The 18,266-nt window shown below is 34.8% G+C and overlaps 2 protein-coding genes across 2 annotated transcripts in view; both read left to right on the top strand.

Annotated features, from left to right (window-relative positions):
- Positions 1-18,266, top strand: part of LOC137408394 (glutathione S-transferase Mu 1-like) — a 226,062-nt gene that overhangs the window by 72,984 nt on the left and 134,812 nt on the right. The gene's annotated exons all lie outside the window — the stretch shown is intronic.
- On the top strand, positions 361-3,814 carry LOC137408517 (uncharacterized). The gene is made up of 2 exons (XM_068095073.1): positions 361-687; positions 3,089-3,814. The coding sequence occupies exons 1-2, from the start codon at positions 363-365 to the stop codon at positions 3,106-3,108; spliced, it is 345 nt and encodes a 114-aa protein (XP_067951174.1). The 5' UTR covers positions 361-362; the 3' UTR covers positions 3,109-3,814.

The raw sequence follows: 18,266 nt of genomic DNA, 5'->3' as shown, positions 1-18,266 counted from the left end.
TTGTGCGCCACATATACCAAGTTGTGTTTGGCAATGTTTATACTTTGATGTCAATCATGCTGTCACAGTTTTTGTATATAAGAACGGTTTTTAGCTTTATATCAGCAGTTATTTTACAAGTGATTGCTATGTACACACTGTATCTGACTCAAATATATTATCTCGCTTAATGCTTAGAGTGAACGTCTTGTTTCACGCCGAACCCATAAGTGTGAGGGCAGCACCCCCTCACATTCTGGTGTCAGAAGTTGAGGAAAGAGTTGGAAGAAAGAGCACCAGTTGTCGAGAAAGACATAATTAAAGATATGGCGGATCGTGACCAGCAAAGAGCTGAGGAGAGACGAGAGGATGACACGGAGACCATGATCACGCTGAGTGAGGTAGAAGATGAAGAGATAGATGCCATCGAGGCACTAGAGAGGAGGATGGAAGAAAGACACGAAGATGCCCGCCTGTATGAGGATGAGACATACAGAATGCTGACAGACCGTGTAGAACGCCAGTTAGATGAGCGGACCAGACGCTTGGAGGACATTTTAGAGTCCTTAGCGGTAAAAATTGACAATATGGACAGGAGAGAGCCAGCCTTAACAAGCTCTCCTCTTCGTAGGTTCCGGGACAATAATAACGACAGGAGGGAGCCAGCCAGCACACGCTCTCCCCTCCACAGGATCAAGGAAAGTAGGGGTAAGTACAGCTATTATACTATGCATGCCAGTAATAGAAGAGACTGGGTGAAATTTGGCTTGTCCTTCACAGGCAAGTCGATAGACGAAGATTTCGAGACGTTCATCGAAAAATTTGAAACATGTTGTGTGTTAAATGATGTCCCTGAAACGGAATACATCGTTATTTTGCCATTTTATCTAAAAGATTTGGCCGCAACTTACTGCAGGGAGATTGTAAAAGAAAAAGGCGAATGTGTTAGTTATGGCACTTTAAAACGTTTATTGAAAAACAAGCTAAGCGCTTCCCGAGGTGCCGAGCAGGTGGCGATGGAAATTTCGGCAATTAAACAGGGTGAGAGCGAAACTGTAAAACAGTATTACGAAAGATTTAGAAAAATTGTGAGCCAGAGTGAAGAATCTGAAGAAAGTTCATTTATATTGCTTCATTTTAAAAAAGGCCTTAAGCCAAAAATTCGAGAGAGTGTGTTAGCTTTGGCAGGAAAATCTTTGCCCGAGCTTTTACAAGCTGCCACGAGTGTAGAAACGGGACTTACGAATAACGGAATTGATGTCGCTTTCCACTACAACTCGACTCCTGATAACTATAGAAGGTCAAACAGATTCCCTCCTCAGAACAACCGCTTTGATAAACGTAGGGAGACAAAGAGAAACTGTTTCGAATGTGGAGACGAAAACCATTAGTCTTTTCAATGCCCTATTAGAGAATTAAATACAAAACAGAATTTCAATGCAAATAGGAACTTTCAAAATGAGACAAAGTTTCAGAGCAGAAACCCACAGACAGGCACATTCCGATCCAATAGCTACTCACCTCAATCATGGGAGCCGCCGAGGCTACAGCCACAAATGCCTGGATATCCGTGGATGCCACCGCCATGGTGGTTCGGTCAAATGCCCGCATATAGCCAACAAAACCAGCCAATACCGTCCGTTGCTGCCAGCGAGCAAAATGTTTTTGCTGAAAATAAAGCAGAACTCATTGATAATTGTACCATCTTTGCTTCTTCTGCAAATGTTTTAATTGAAGGCAGTGTGAATGAGATAGAATCTCAATCCGAAATTACTTGTTTTGCGGATGCCGAAGATAAACTTTTACCTGAGTTTGATAATCTTGGTGACATAATTGAAAAGACTGATAATACTGATGAGACAGCCGCGGTTGTAATGAATCATAACAAAGCGCTTAGTGTCGAGGTTGAAATTGAGGTTACGGCAAAAACTGTTGTTGAAGCCCCTATAAACAACTCGCTTGAGGCAGCCGAGCCACTCCCTGTAGCTTTAATTCTAGAGAGCAATATAGAGCTTGAAGAGACAGTAGCGTTCAATGCTTTTCAATGCTTTGAAAAAGCTGACAAACATGTGCATATTGTAACAGAAGAGTGGGCTGCTATGCCAATGTGCGCTGAGCAACCCCTATGCTCTAAGCAAGGGAATTCCCCAATTAAACAGTCATCAGAATTCATTCATGCGTACCAAGCTAATCGAAAAGTCCCCATTAGAAAGCTTCCCTTGATTCATTTAATTGGCATATTGCATAGCATTTGTCGTAGCATTTGTCAGTGCACAAGCAGCAATGATCTGCAAAACAGGTCATACAATAGCCAGGTTTCTGTTACTGTCATTGTTGCCATGTGTACTACGTGACACAATTGCCTTTGAACCGCTGATTGAGAAATATTCCAAAAATCATGAAGAGAAGCAAACTGTTGAGCCTCGAATTTTTGAACTACTACTAATTTGTACCAAATGCCATTACACTTGGATACTAGCGAAAGACTATTTGAGACACATAGACACGCTGCTTCGCTTAGACTACTCAACTGTTTAATTGCATTTATTACCATTGTCAAAAATAAATGCAAACACACCTACAAAAGCTCAAGAAGAGCCGACTTCCTACTTGTCCTACCTGTTCCGACTAACATACCTGTTTGTGACACTCTTACAGCAGCTCATGAAGAGCAAACCCTTACTAACTGAATACTTTCAACCACCGACTTACTACTCAGTTGAGCATAATGATGGTGATACCTTAACTCCATCTGCCTTTGACCCTGACAAACGTACTCACGGATACATACAAACCAGACAATAGTTGTACCCCTTGCCAAGCTAACTATTGTCTAACTTCATTTTGGCACTTCGACAACAGTAATTTGAGCTTATACTTTTGATTTGTATATAATATTTTTCTTTGCTTTATTGAACAAAACAAAAATTATACAGAGAGGAGTTTGTTATATCTAAACAGAAATACTTCTTATTTTTTATTATTGTGCTAGAAAGAATTGGAAACCTGAACAGTAGAGTAAGGTTTCATTTAGTTAGTAGCTATATATTTGTCTGTTTGTTTATATATTTACTAAGATTACTGCGCATTATGTGATATCTTTTTCCAGAGTTCAAAGTCATTATATAAGAGCACCACAAGGGACGTGTCATCGACAACTTGGCATATAGACGCACCAAAATTTTGTGAGATTCATTAAAAACCCAGGCACCAAAACATCACATAAACGAGAAGGACATTATATGAGACAGAACGTAAGCTTCACGTTTTCCTTCCCAACATCCACTTCAAAGCAGCGCCACTTCCGTACAGCCATCTCTTCAGTGACGTATGAAAGAACCTTTTCAAAGAGGGAAGGTGTAAGATATCATAATATCTCAAAGAAGAAGATTGCCGGAGTTGACCTAAATATGTCAGCTGTATAGGACAACCATTATCTCGTTATAATACCATCACAGTAACATTCCAAGAATAACACTCATTTACGCAAGCTATGCAATGCTTACGGTTTTATTTATATTGACAGTCATTGCTGACACTAACGACTATGAACAATGTCTAAAGCCAAATATCTCATCCTGTCTCTGCCTTCAAGATTTATTCTTGATACATTTCATCATACCTAATGATATATTCTGCGGTGAACTTTTGTTGTGCCATCAGTGTCTAAAACATACAATGTATATTTCGTCTAATGTTGTGCGCCACATATACCAAGTTGTGTTTGGCAATGTTTATACTTTGATGTCAATCATGCTGTCACAGTTTTTGTATATAAGAACGGTTTTTAGCTTTATATCAGCAGTTATTTTACAAGTGATTGCTATGTACACACTGTATCTGACTCAAATATATTATCTCGCTTAATGCTTAGAGTGAACGTCTTGTTTCACGCCGAACCCATAAGTGTGAGGACAGCACCCCCTCACACTATGATCTTTAGCATCTCTCCCTTTCCACTAGAATGTATAACCACCTCCCACTTCTGTCAACTGGCCCTCATCAGCAAGTCTTGTCTCCTGTAGTGCAGCAATATCAATATCATGTCTTCTGAGCTCACGTGCCACAAAAGCTGTGCGACGGTCAGGTCGATCACTGCGCTGATTGTCCATGAGCGTGCGTACATTCCATGTTGCTAGTGTAATCTGTTGTTTTCTACCGCAAATAAGGTGAACCATCTGGACGCAGTAATCCAGCCAGGTGAGAATGGAACAGACCATGTATAGGACACCTTTTCTAGTCCCTTCATCAGATTGAGGTGAGCAGGGCAGTCCCTAAAAAGGGCTGCTCAGTCGTGAAAGCAACTACCGAACATCTCTCCTGTTCCATTCAAGAGACGAGCGACTGATAAACTTCCACCGCCTGCGTGCTGGTTGGGAGCTGAGGACTCCCAGGTTTCACTACCATGTCCCCATTGCCACCTTCCCTTCGCCGCAGGGCTTGGTTGGTTGGTTTTGGTGCAAGCAGAAAGCTGTGCGTGGATTTAAGTGGTTCTTCTGATGCACTGCAGAGATCCACTAACTTGGCTAGTCATACTCTGATCCAATGGCAAGAAGACCTAGACAATTGGGAGTATGACAAGTTGCAGTACGCGGCCGTTGATCTGCAAGAGATTCTTTCGCCCTTTCCAACTGGTGTTTTTGCTGTCGGGATAATACATGCCCGAATGTTGGGTAGATGTTGTTTTTGGTTCCCTCCAAACCTTCCTTTCAAATAAAGGGAGGGGTTGCCGGTTTAGTCGCCGGCGACCCGACCCATGGCACAGGTAGTACTGGGTTACATGGTTACCAGTAGCAGGCTAGCACCTGACCTGACAAGTTAAATATATAAAATATATATATATAAATAAATAACATTTGATAAAACAGCATTTGAACTGTGAATAGCAAATCATGCATCGGATGGCATAATAAGCAGCAGCAACAAACACATAACAATCATTATGACACTTGGATTGAACAGGTTCTCACACTAAATAGTTGGTAAAAATGAGATGTATTAGAACTTTGCTTGAACATGCAGCAAAACCTCTACTTACATTTGCCTTACCAAAGAAAACCTCCAACACACAGTGGAAAACTTTAAAAAAAAGCATTCGACTTTACATTCCTAATAAATTTAAAGATATGTTTTTATAGCTATTCGACGAAAGGTATTTTTAATAAGAAAAGGGAGGAGACAAAAAGCTTCGCAAAATTGAAAAACTTTGGATTAAACCGGCATAGATGCTAGATTAGTTTGAAGGTTACCTAACCGAAGTTAGAATAAATTTCCGGACAGCATTTCTCCAGACTATACTTTCTGGTTTGTCCAATCTTTAATACCAAATAAATCATGATTTTATTGATTGCTTATTGATTAATTAATTTGGTAATTTTGCCATTTTTCTAGAAAGCAATTGTTTTATTGCTGGGTGCAAGTAATAAGGAGCTATTTTAATTGGTAGGACGTCTGAACAAATTAATAAAATTACACTGTAAATACTTCTTCTCATGGAAATATGGTCCTTGACAGTTTTAACACTTTTCCAGTAATGTATGACCAGTCTGTATAGCATATCCAGGTAACAGTTTAAGGTGGCATGTCTAGGTAACATGTTCAGGTAGCACGTCCAGGTAACACAAAGCTAATCCTTTGAGAGATTTGTAGACACATTATCTTGTAGGTAATGAAGGTAAAAGATGTAATATAGTTCCAGGATATACAAGATAAGTGGCTTGGGAGAAACTAAGTATTGGTATTTATTATTGTTTAAATAAAACTGAGACTTGGTAATAAATATTCAATTGCAACAGTTTTGGAAACCCTCTAAAAACAGTTTTGGAAACTATGTAAATAAAACTATAGTGAAATATGATTTTTGTAGCAATGAAAAAGGGTATATGACATGACCATTGAAATTATGAGCTTTTTGGGCAAATGCTACATTTTACAGACAAATGTGACTTACTGTCCGTTTAACCAGATTATTATTTTAAGGAAAAGAGGTAATAAAATTTAGGAACTCAAAAACACAGAATATTTAATCTACGATACTTTTAGTTAAAGCCGAGAATGATGTCTAAAAATACTAGTGCAAAACTTAAAATTGCATACAATAATTCTCTCTACATACACGGTAATATGGAGTGTTACTTCGAATTTGACATATTTTTATTTTTCTTATTAATTTTGACAAAATTGATCATTCTTAATTACTCTGAGATATTTTGATATAAATACTCAAAAAATTGTGAACACTCATATTAGTTGATTAGTTAGTAAAAAATATTATTGTTTATGTTTTCGACATATTTTATTGTGGCAACGGTTAACCTAATTATTGTTCAGCCAATCAGGATTCTTCCTTTGGTTTGCTATATAATCGTCGGTTTTGCCATCGCTGTGCATGTTACTGTTTTGCGCTGTGAGTTATGGTGTTAATAAATATGCTGCATTCTTTAACTGTAGCTCGGCTTGATTGTCCAAGAGAAAATGTGCACTTAAATGCAAGAGCTGTCTATTCCTATCGAAAACATAAACATGAGAGGATAACTCGTAGTTGACCTAATATCATTTCAACAGAATTTGTTTCCAATACGTTTAGTTTACTAAACACACACAGCTAAGTTCTGGTATGTATTTTAATTATTTTATCATTTTTATTATATGAACAGTGAATAGCAATTCATGTATTAGATGGGGTATCAAGCAGCAGCCACAAATGCATAACAACCATTATGACATTTGGATTGCACGGGTTCTCGCACTAAGTAGTTGGTAAAAGTTATATGTAATAGAACTTTGTTTGAACATACAGCAAAACCTCTACTTACAATTGCTTTACCAAAGAAATCCTCCAACATACAATGGAAAATTTGTAAAAGCAATCAACTTTACATTCATGATAATTTTAAAAATATGTTATTTTAGCTAATCAACATAAGGCATTTTTAAAAGGAAAGAGACAAAAAACTAACGCAAAGTTAAAAAAATTAGATTAAAAACGGCACAAATGCTAGGTTAGTTTGAAGGTTACCTAACCGAAGTTAGAATAAATTTCCTGACAGTCTTTGTCCTGAAAATACTTTCTGGTGTGTCCAATTTTCAATACGAATAAAATCATGATTTTAGTGATTGCTAATTGATTAACAAATTTTGTAATTTTGCCATTTTTCTAGAATACTTTAATTTCAGTGCTGTGTGTAAGTAGTAATTGGGCCGCTTAAAACAGCTCAGTGGGAGGAAAATTCAATCGTAAGGAAACTGCTGCTAAGGAGCTTTACAGTGAAAGAAGTCTACTGCTACTGCTCCTGTAGAAAAGACTACCGTTGCATAGCACATAGCCAAAGGTTTCCACCACAATTAAGATCAGTGAGTTGAGCTAACAATATTGTATAAGCTGCAAAGAGCAAAATTGAATCTTTCAAATGACCCGTTTTTGCTATAAAAAGTGCTGTCTAATGCCTTGTCCTAGATTGAAGGAAAATATATTATGTTTATTTTACCTAGGTGTTACTTAGATATGATAGTAAGTTTGTTTTATGAATAATCTATCAACCTTTTCATTGGTTGTATGCAGTTGCACATTTGAATGTATTTACTCAATTTGTAAGTATCTTCAAGTAAAGTAGAATGCATCTCATAAATTATAGATGTCAATAAGGAGCAAAAGTAACTTTCTCAGTAACAATCCTCTCCAAGAAGCCCATATTTTTAGGAAAACATTCTCTTACATACTTTTCTATACAGCCAATATAGTCCCAAAATCGTTATGCAACATTGATAGGCTATTTAGTTAAAAAATTTACTTTCATTGATAGGTTGCCAGACACAAGGACAGCCAAATAGATATGAATGATACTACCTGCAAGAAAATGTCAATTGGTTAATATAGCTGTGGTAACGGTCATTATCATTATCATAAGATCAACCACAATGCTGACACCTGTCTGAAAACATTCTATAAACAAAATAAATAGCATGTCCTGTTTAACATTGCAGGATCCTAAAGTTTGTTGTAGATACAGTATCAAATAGCAGGGTGTAATGATAGTTGTTTGTTATGAATAAATGGTATCAGTGGTAAAATAAAATAGACAAATAAAGGGTTATCAAAAGTGTTCAATCTCTATATCATACATACATCTGTGATCAATTGTCAAGGGTAAGTTGCAAATGTAGTGTCTAACCATGGCTGCATCTAGACCCTATGGTTAAAATATCATCCAATCACCCTAATCAATTGACTGTCAATTTCAAGTGTTCTCTTTAACTCCTATTCATTTCCTAACGTCTGCTGGTACGGGCCTTGAGTCTTTCAATTACACAGATTTACTGAGTCACAAATAGTTTTTTTATGCATGTATTTTTCTGTCGCAATTTTATCATGACACTGGGCTGTGATGTTATGTAATTTGTTCAACGCAGCTCAAACAAATCATTGGCTGGTGTGTTTCAGACATCAGCCAATGCTGCATTAATGCTTCATAACTTGTGCTTGGTGGAGGTTTTCCAGCACACACATTGGGGTTAACAGTTATGCCTTGTGAGATCTTACTGGAGAATGGAAGGAACTTGGCAGGTTATAAAACTGTGACAGCGTTTGTGGAGCATCATGTAGTCGCTGATATAGACCCTACGGATATAGCAACAATACTTAACCAAAAGCCGACATTAGGTTAATTTCTAGTTTATTGCTTATATATACATGTATTATAGAGAATCTTATGAAATTATCATCTATATCATTGATTCATTGGGCTGCAGTGCACACCAACCAACAATTAGCTGCCTCGTTTTTGCAGACGAGTGACCAAGTGAAGGGTATGCAGAATTTTCGATGAAGCGAAGGGTTCACTTTTTGATTGATTAATTATTCGATTATTTATTAAATAATGAAGCAGTTCAGTTGGCTGAGTTTTACCTCTTAGTTTTTTAAGATTTGCCATTTCTTGCAGTTCAAGAATTTTTTTGATATTCTGAAATATAACCCAGCATTCAGTATGGTCTTTACAGGAGCGGGCGATTCCAGTTGCTAAGGTGGCTTTAACTATTTTCGAATGAACCATTAAGGCTTTTTATACTTACTGTAGATACTGCTCAATAGCTCACAAAAAAATGCTGAATTCCGGCTTTTTTTCCATTAGCAAAGCCTATCATGTTGCTAGGATATGGTAATCTATTAGCGAAAATTATGAGATCAACGATAGTTTGCTGTGAGAAAAATTTAAGAGCAGATGAAGCCGCTACTATCAACGCTAACGACAGTTTCTAAATGAGCGATACCCAAATTACTTACCGAAAGCGATACCCAAAGCTTGGCCCAAATTGTCACCATATTGACATAAACAATCTAGATTATTATTTGTGGATTTGACAGGTTGACCTGGCTAATGGCGAATAGAGCAATAAAACAATTTTCATGTTGTTTTACTCAAAATTCAAACGGTTAATGATCACTGCTTAACAATAGTATCACCGGTAGGTGTAATTAAAAATATTCGGAAAGCTCTGGTCTACATGTTAAACCTAAAATCCGTTATACCCCATGGTCCTGCCACTGTAAAAAAGTGACACGAAATGCCCTTTGGCAACCAGACTACAATGTTTAGTCAATTTCTATTGAAGAATGTTTAAAATTTAAAGTTAAAACTTATTTCATCTTATGAACTTTTTAGCTGTGGAAAGCCTTTACAACGGCTCCCTTTAGTACCGATAAAAAAGCACTGATCATGAATCACAAAGGTAACAGATCTAAGTAACATTTTGACGCAATAAATATAGGATGTTAGACAATCGTCTTGCAAACGAAAATGAGTTAGTTAGTTCTTTTAGTCCGAGTGTATAGGATAATATCATAGTTTCTAGATTTTATGTTTTTTATTTCAGGACGGCTGAAAAGAGAAACTGCTAACATCAATGTAAATGGAGTTTTGCTAGTGAAACTCTTCATCGCCGTGTCTCAGATACTTTTTACAACCATATTTTTATATTAAAGAATGGTGGTTTGCCAATTGGCTAAACTGTGAAAACAATAGCATTTTTGTTTTGCAGCTAGTTTCACGACACCAATAACATTTTAAACATGGATTTTGTTTGTTAAGTACATTGATTTATTTGCAGACTTATTTTGATTCCAAAAAAATTAAATTACAACATTCTGCCAAAAAAATCCAGGTTTAACAACAAAAATACTCAAACCATGACGGCGAAGGTTTTTCCGGCGGAAATTAATGCCGTCAAAACAAGCAAGGAATACCCAAGTGAAAGACATGAATTACAAAGCATCCTAATCTCTTGCTATATAAGTTTGTACAAACTGTTGCAGCAATATGTAGCCGACAGCAAGAGTTGATGGAAAATAATAGCAAACTTTAAATTTCAACAACCAATTTAGATGTTAAAAAGTTAATCGTTTCTTTAAAAAATACTGATTTGTTCTTTCAAGTTTACACGGCTCAACAATTGCTCTGAGTTGATACATTCTAATGAGTGTCATTGTGCTATGGCTGCTTATAAAACACCCATTCCTCTAGTTCACTGATTTCAGAATACAATTTAATTACTAAGAGTTTGCCTGTCTGATGCAATAATTACACTCAGAAAGTATCTTTCTATAGGTCCAATATATATTTGGCATATATGATGAACTATAATATTTCAAACCATTTATTTGGCTTTAGTGGCTTAAACTGTTGCTCATTTTTATTTCTTCTTGTTTCATGATTGTTGTTTGGCAGTATTTGACAAAAAAGCTATTTGAAGTGAAATTGTAACCAGTCAAGTAATATATATAAACAGTGAAACTCGAGTAACTCGCCCTCGGATATCTCAAACACTTGGTTAATCAGAGCTCATAATTTCCTTAAAATATTGAATTGTTTCTTCAAGTTTACACACATGAGAATAAGCAGGTATATTTGCACAGCTTTGCATGTGTACATGCAGACGTGCATCTGATTGATTTATTTTTAAATTTAATATTAAGTATTTGATCAACTTATGGCAATAATGCATTATTACTACATGTAGTTACTAGGTATTAAACACAATGCCAAAAAATGCAATACATAACCTTAAACTTTTTGAAAGCATTGGCGAGCTTTTTCTAACATGAGTTTATGGCACTGGTGTAGCTCTATTATTTACCTTTTTATTTTAGCTGCATTCAAATAACAATGCAATACATACATCGATAAACCTTTGATAGCAATGGCAGGCAAGCTATTCTAGTGTGCCCCTAGCCACTTCTGGTTTACCTGCTCTGGTGTGCTAGATGCTCAGTGCATAGAATAATCTCACTAATATGGGTACCTTCAAAAAGTTCATACTAAAAGATACTAGTTTTGATATACATTACTTGCTATATTTTATGTGAATAAATAATTATACTTTCCTTACCTTTGATACTGCTCCAGGGAAGATGTTGGAGTTGTCTTTTTACTGTAGATAAGATTAAACAGACTCAATATGGCAATTAGGTTTAAAAATCAACTTTGTGAAGTGGTGAGTCGTTGTAAGGTGCAACAGCCATTACCATTATCATATAAAACCTGCCAGTAAAGATTTAACTGAAATCAGAGAATATTTTGCTCTGAAACTGATAATCAATATATTGATTAGAAAATAAAATATTGTACTTGGGAATACTATGTAATTTTAACACAAGCATTGTTCAAATATAATCTAACTTTTTGTTTATTTTTAGAAACAGCGTACAATAATAAACATGCCTTCTACCTTTGCATACACTATCAATGTTAGGTAGCACGCATATACTAACAAGCTCAAAGGAAATGTGCATACGTTTGCTAAATTGGGCTTGGTTATACTTAAATGTGATTGCTTTATAAACCTAATGTAATAATTTACAGCATAACCATGATTGCAAACACGCAATATCCTGTCACTGTATGTTGCAGTTTGAACAATAAATATATCGCTTGTTTGAGCAGACAGATATTTTCAAGAAGGTTAGAAGTGAAATGTGAGTAGGCTACGTGGTAGTTATACATGTATTGGTATTAAAATAGTCATAAGAGAAAAAGAAAGCATCTTTCATTGATATCTGCAAAGTTCTCTTAGATTATCTTTTGACATTTGAATAATTTATTTTGAAAATGCCGATTGAGCAACCTTTAAACCACCATATTGACAAGAAACTGGTGAACCCCTAAAAAATTCTTTATACAAATTGTCTCCTTTTAATACTGATCATTATATAGTAAGTAATAATATTATATATTATTATATATTATATTCAATAAATTTAGTTTTATTATTATTAGTTAGTTGTTAGTTATTGTCTTTTTAGCAATTATCAAAAACTGATATACAACACTTTACATACAAATAATAATGTAAAAGCTGATGAATAAGCTGAACGAGAGCCACTAACTGCCCTCTACATTCATAAGTCTCCCTAATTGATGAAAGAGAAATAGTATAACAATGAATAACTTTGTAGAAATAGAAACAGTAAATAGAATAGCAAATATAGCAAATAGTAAATATACACAGGTAGAGTAAACAAATATAGAAATATATAAAATGATATATAATTTTAGTATAAACTATAAATATAAAAATAGCATAAATAAATATAGTAAATAGTATAGAAACAGTATAATGACAAACGAAACATGTATATTTAATTATTGAAATAAATGGTTCTCATTAAACAGACAAAAATTTAAAATATTTTTAATTTACATCTGACTCTAATGAGTAAGCCTATGAATAAACTTACATATAATAAACTTCAGAGACGCACATCATAGTTGGACTGTCTACTTATACAATGGTCTTTACATACATGCTTTCCGCGAAATTTTTTTTTACTGAAATGACATATTTATTCTTGAAATAATTTAATATTTGTCAATTACATCCTTAGCTAACAATTCAAAAGGAAGAAAAGCAACTTGTTTTCCAGAATACAAATTAATTACTAAAATTTTCCCTTCAACGTCTGATGCAAAAGTTACCCTCAAAAACTATCTTTATATAGGTCGAATATATATTTGTCATATATGAACTATATTTAAACCATTTATTTGGCTTAATTGGCTAACTGTTACTCATTTTTATTTCTTCTCACTTTATGATTGCTCTGTGGCACTACTTGACAAAAAAGCTACTTGAATTGAAATTCTTACCACTCAAATAATATATATATAGCTATGCAAAACCTTACACCACACTATAATTACACTTTTGAACCCTGGTGTTTTTATATTTATGAACAAGAAGAACAAGTATGATTTCAGTCAGTTTCTCTGCAACACACGATAGTTCAACTAAGCATAGAGGAAAAGCAAAGACCCTGAAATCCAACTTTTGCTGGTAGATAACCACTATTACACTAAAAATAATGTGTGAGCAAATTCAAACACACTTTTAAAATTTAATTTTCATTTTCAAAATAAGTCAATATAAGAACATTGCAGATGGTAATAAATAAGCTAAAGATCTCTCTAATAGAACAACAGTAATATTCTAATGAGTCTTCAGCTAAAACCTAATCTGTTTCTTGTCAAATTCCCTATTTTCACTTTGTAATGTATATCTTCTTCTTGCCGAAACTGTAACTATTTTAACAACTACAAGGGTCATAAAAGCGAGATATCACGCATTTCTATAGCTTATGCTTTCCAAAAAAGCAGCAGTTTCTTTGAAAACAGTTAAAAGTTTCTGCATCTAATAACCGCTCAGAATCTTTTTTATTCTATTTGCACATTTTGTACATTAAGAACTAGCTCATTTTTGTCAAACTTCTGTCCTTTATTTGGCAAAGCTCTGCAGCCCTCGGTCTTTATAGTTTATACTACCCAGTTCAACTGTCATTTTTTTCCCAAGATTTGAACTTTTTCAAAACCCCAAATACATCATAACAATCTATTTTATTTAAAATACTGATATATATTATTTGTATAAATGTTTGCATCTATATTATTATTGCTGCTAATACGCTAGCAGTTCATATGCCATGAGCGATCGGCATGTGTAATAAGTATGTGACAATTGTTCGTACCTGAAGGAAAGTGGCTGGGTGTTACAGCGGTTAAACATTCGAATCCATCCAGCTTTGACTCTAAATCTTCTTTGTAACTTTTTAAATGTGGCTTTGGACAGACGAACAGATGGACAGAGCTCTAAAAATGGTCTGTTTGCCTGTACAATGTATGTTCGCGTCTCCTGTCACAAAAAATGTGTTTCCTGCACAGAAAAAAATAATTGTTACAATTATTCCAATGGTTATGACATGACCAGTTAGCTCAGTTTGCCAGAACGTCAGTCCAGTAAACTAAATGTCATGGGTTTGAGCTTATTATGGCCAACAAGTTAGTCATCTCAAAATAGTCGACTGCAAAATTTGTGCTCTCTCTGTTGCTTTTTTAAAATTTTAAGACATTCTATATAGCAATGGGTAATAAATTAAAAAAGAGGAAAAAACCATCTTCTAACACTAATAAAAAAGGACAGATAAATGATTTGAACAGTCAGACTTTTGAAGAAGGAACAAGTAAAGTAATAAAACCCAATCAGCCGCCATACATATTGTCCAGGAGGTTTTTATATTTCTACATACGATTTTTTCACGATACGGTGTCAAACCCGGAACGAATCAAAATCGTGTCCTAAGGGTGCCTGAAGTTAGTAATTTAACAAAACGATAACCCAATGTTCTAAATTTATTGTGCCAAAACTTTTGGTAGATCTGTTAGGTCTGCGATTCAAGATCAATGTTTTTGTATTGGTACTAAGGTAAGCAATCATAAAAGATTTTTGGCAGAACGAACAACATAACCGAGTTGTTATAAAAGCATAGGTTTATAATATTAAAAAAAAGTTCCTGACCATGTAGCAAATATGACCATAGCTAACTTTGAAACCCTGTTACAGAAGAATAATGCAGCTTATAGAGGTCTAAGTTTGAAAGGTCAAATGTCAGAGGTCTGAAAGATGTCTGAAACAAGCACTTTAAAAGAGATTTGGAAGAATGAGCCTCGCATACTGCTAGGGGAAAATTTCAATGTCTATCATTTTAACAGCATGTATCAACTACACAACATAGGCAGACCAAATCTTTACGTTTTCTTTTAAACCTTCCTGTGTACCATAGACGCTCACCATTTTGCTTGAAATTTCTGATTGAAAATTGTGAAGAATGAGTAAAAGAATAGAGTAAAACGATTACTTATGTTAGTTAGACTAGAAATGCATTATCTTTCTATTGCTATTTAAAATCATTTTATGTCTTTGTCTAACAGCAAGTCCTGTGTTAACAATAATTTTCTTGTTTGTTTTTAATCCGAAGTGAGCGCAAATTTAGTTCTATAAGTTAGTAGTTTAAACTTTCATAAGGAAAGGGGCTGGGTAAAGAGCTTCCTTTAAATGGAAGATATCGCGCATGTAAACAGTGTGTAAACTCAACACATGATCCACATATATATTAAGTGTGCATCATATTGTAAACCAAATAAAGATTTTATAGCTCTAAGGTACACATAATTATTTAAAATGCAGAGAAGCTATTTCACTAAAAGGAGGCATCGATTATTGCTACATGAAACCGGTTTGAGAAACATGAATCATTTTTTTCCGTTTTTTACATTTGTTCTATACTTAGTTGTTTGAATAGTAATGTTTAAGGTCGTAAAAAGTTTTTCAGTTATAACAAATCACACTTTGCTGTGCTGCCTGCCTGTCAACTTGCATGAATGTGATACGCTTATATTTCTTTTGCCAAATCTGTCCAAGCATCACACACATTTGCTTGGTGTTTTTTGCCAGATTGACCAAAGTTTTGGTATTAAAACAGTGTCTGCTTCATGAAAACTAGCTTTTTAGACACTTACCTAATTTGAAACACAAAAGTTTTTTTTGCATTAAGGATGATTGTTTTTAATGGGCAGTTTAGTTTGTAGGTTCTTGCTGTGAAAGCAGTGTAGTAGTGTCAGTGAAAACTTTCACCTGTTCTGCTGGCTACCTGAGTAAATCTTTAATTAACCCTAAACATTGCTGTAAATTAATGTGTGAGGTATTTAAAGATGTGATTGCCTCAAATTTTGGTTGATTTTAAAAGACAATATTTTTTTGTCCATCAGTTTAGATGTTGTATGTTGTGTTAGGCAATCTCATTGTCAAGATATTTGAAAATTAAAATGGACAAAAATTGATCGAGGTAAAACTTCTCAAGAAAAAAGACATGCCCAGACTAGCCCAAAATTATGTAAATAGTGATACAACCTTTCTCTATCTCTCATATTCGCATCGGCTATTGCGATAAAAGTCTAGTCTCATGTGGCTCTATTGGCATATAGTGTATGTTGTATTTGCTCATGTTAGCTAAAATAAAATTTTGAATCCAGCTACAGATACATCATTATAAATGTCTCAAACGCCTCACATAAACAAAATTAAAAACTTGTCATATTAGCTTCTTCTAAATGCTGTGTAAACATCTGAGTACTGACTTTACCAGTCTACGTTTTGTAGGTCAAGCAAACTAAGAATAATAGGTCATTGGCAGAGTTCTGTTGCTACCCACACTGGAAACTAGTTACTAAGTAAAACAAGCAAGCCGCGTCTTTGAAAAAATATGTTCACATATATGGCGAAACCAACTGCATCCCTAAAAAGTCATGTCTAGTCAAGGTTATTGAGTCTTTATTGGTATCCATTTGTAGAAAAACATTCACTGGTCACATTTGCTTAGTCGGTTCGAATATGAAACAAATGACTTAAGTTGACTGAAATAGTGAAAGCAAAGCGTCAATTTCTTTGAAATCAATCAACCCACCAATTCTGCCAAAGGGTTAATAAAGCCATTCTTGCACCTGAGTTAAAGATTTGCATTGATCAATCGATTTTCCTCACTTTCTACAAGTGAGAAGTGAACATAAAGTCTAATCATGATTCTAATTTACTAGCTAAAACTATCAAAAACATGGAAGCAAATGTCATTGCTAGGTGAAATGATAAAAAAGTTATGAAACGATGATAGGTGATAACTAAAAACTGTAATTTTATTAATTAGTAAATGTATTCATGAAAACTAAAATTATTACCTTACGTATACTTAACACATGTTCATCAATCTAAGCTATTGTATTGCTAGATGCTCTAGATTAAAAAGAATCCGTCAAAAACTTGTAGCGCATTCGTATCTCGCACACATGCACAGGAAATTACATTATAGTCTCAAACAGGGAAATATAATCTGAATGTAAACACAAAAGTATTATTATTATTAATAGGAAACTTATTGTAAAAGATAAATTTACCTCCACTCTCCTATCTTCCTCTGCAGCATAATGCTGCCGACCCCTACAACTCTAACTATCACTATGTTTCCTTGACTTGCATAATTTGCATGATTCGCAAGTTGAGTTACCTGCCGATGCACATTTAACGCCAGCGCTTGACCCCATAGGTCAAGTATTAGCCTAATTAATGAATCTATAAATAACTAGCAGTCTTGTCACGCTAAGCCTAGCAGCAATCTTTCGAATTATTGGGCATTGAGGCTGCTGAAATAAAAATAAAAATGACTGAAACGTGAAAGTGTTTAGAATGGAATAGACGCAATATTCTAATTCGCATGATTCGCAAGTGCCGTTTCCATGACTCGCAAGCATGATGGATTCGATAAAGTTTTTTCGGATTGCTAAATTCGCGTAGTTTGTAAAGTTTCTATGACGAGGATAACTTTCAGATTGACTCAAATTTGTGAAGTTTGCGCATTATGGAAAAAACTGCGTATAAGCTGTCTGCCCCAAACTTTAACAGTTTGATGCTCAAAAAACTCAGAGCCACCTTCACAGGAACTGGAGCATTGTTACAATTCTTTCATTCGCCAATAAAACATGTCGGTCAAGTAATTCATTAAATTAACAATACTAATTAATTTAGTAAATATCGATGTCAATGCAATCTAAAATTAGAGTAAAATCTCTAACTTCGAGATCGCAGACAACGTGTTTACGAGTGATAACAGTTATTATGACCTATATAAAAATTTTGTGCTGATGATTGGCTAAGGAAGAAATCTTATATTTATTGCTTGTGGACTCTTTTCACACGTATCACTCGTTACGTCCCGAATGAAGCACTCGCTTGAATCTGAGTGTTTTAAAAGATGGCCTCGTTCAAATGCTTATGTCTCTGGACAGGGTTAGTCTACAAAGAAATAAAGACATTAAACTGCAGCTGATGTTTTAGCCTTTTATTGGTCTTAATTTCATTTGATCTACTTTTTTGACACAATCACATCTTTAAATGACTTAATGGACATTAGATCC

This window comes from Watersipora subatra, chromosome 11 (assembly GCF_963576615.1).
Source record: "Watersipora subatra chromosome 11, tzWatSuba1.1, whole genome shotgun sequence".
Lineage (NCBI taxonomy): Eukaryota > Metazoa > Bryozoa > Gymnolaemata > Cheilostomatida > Watersiporidae > Watersipora > Watersipora subatra.
This window is presented reverse-complemented; position numbering and strand designations above follow the sequence as displayed.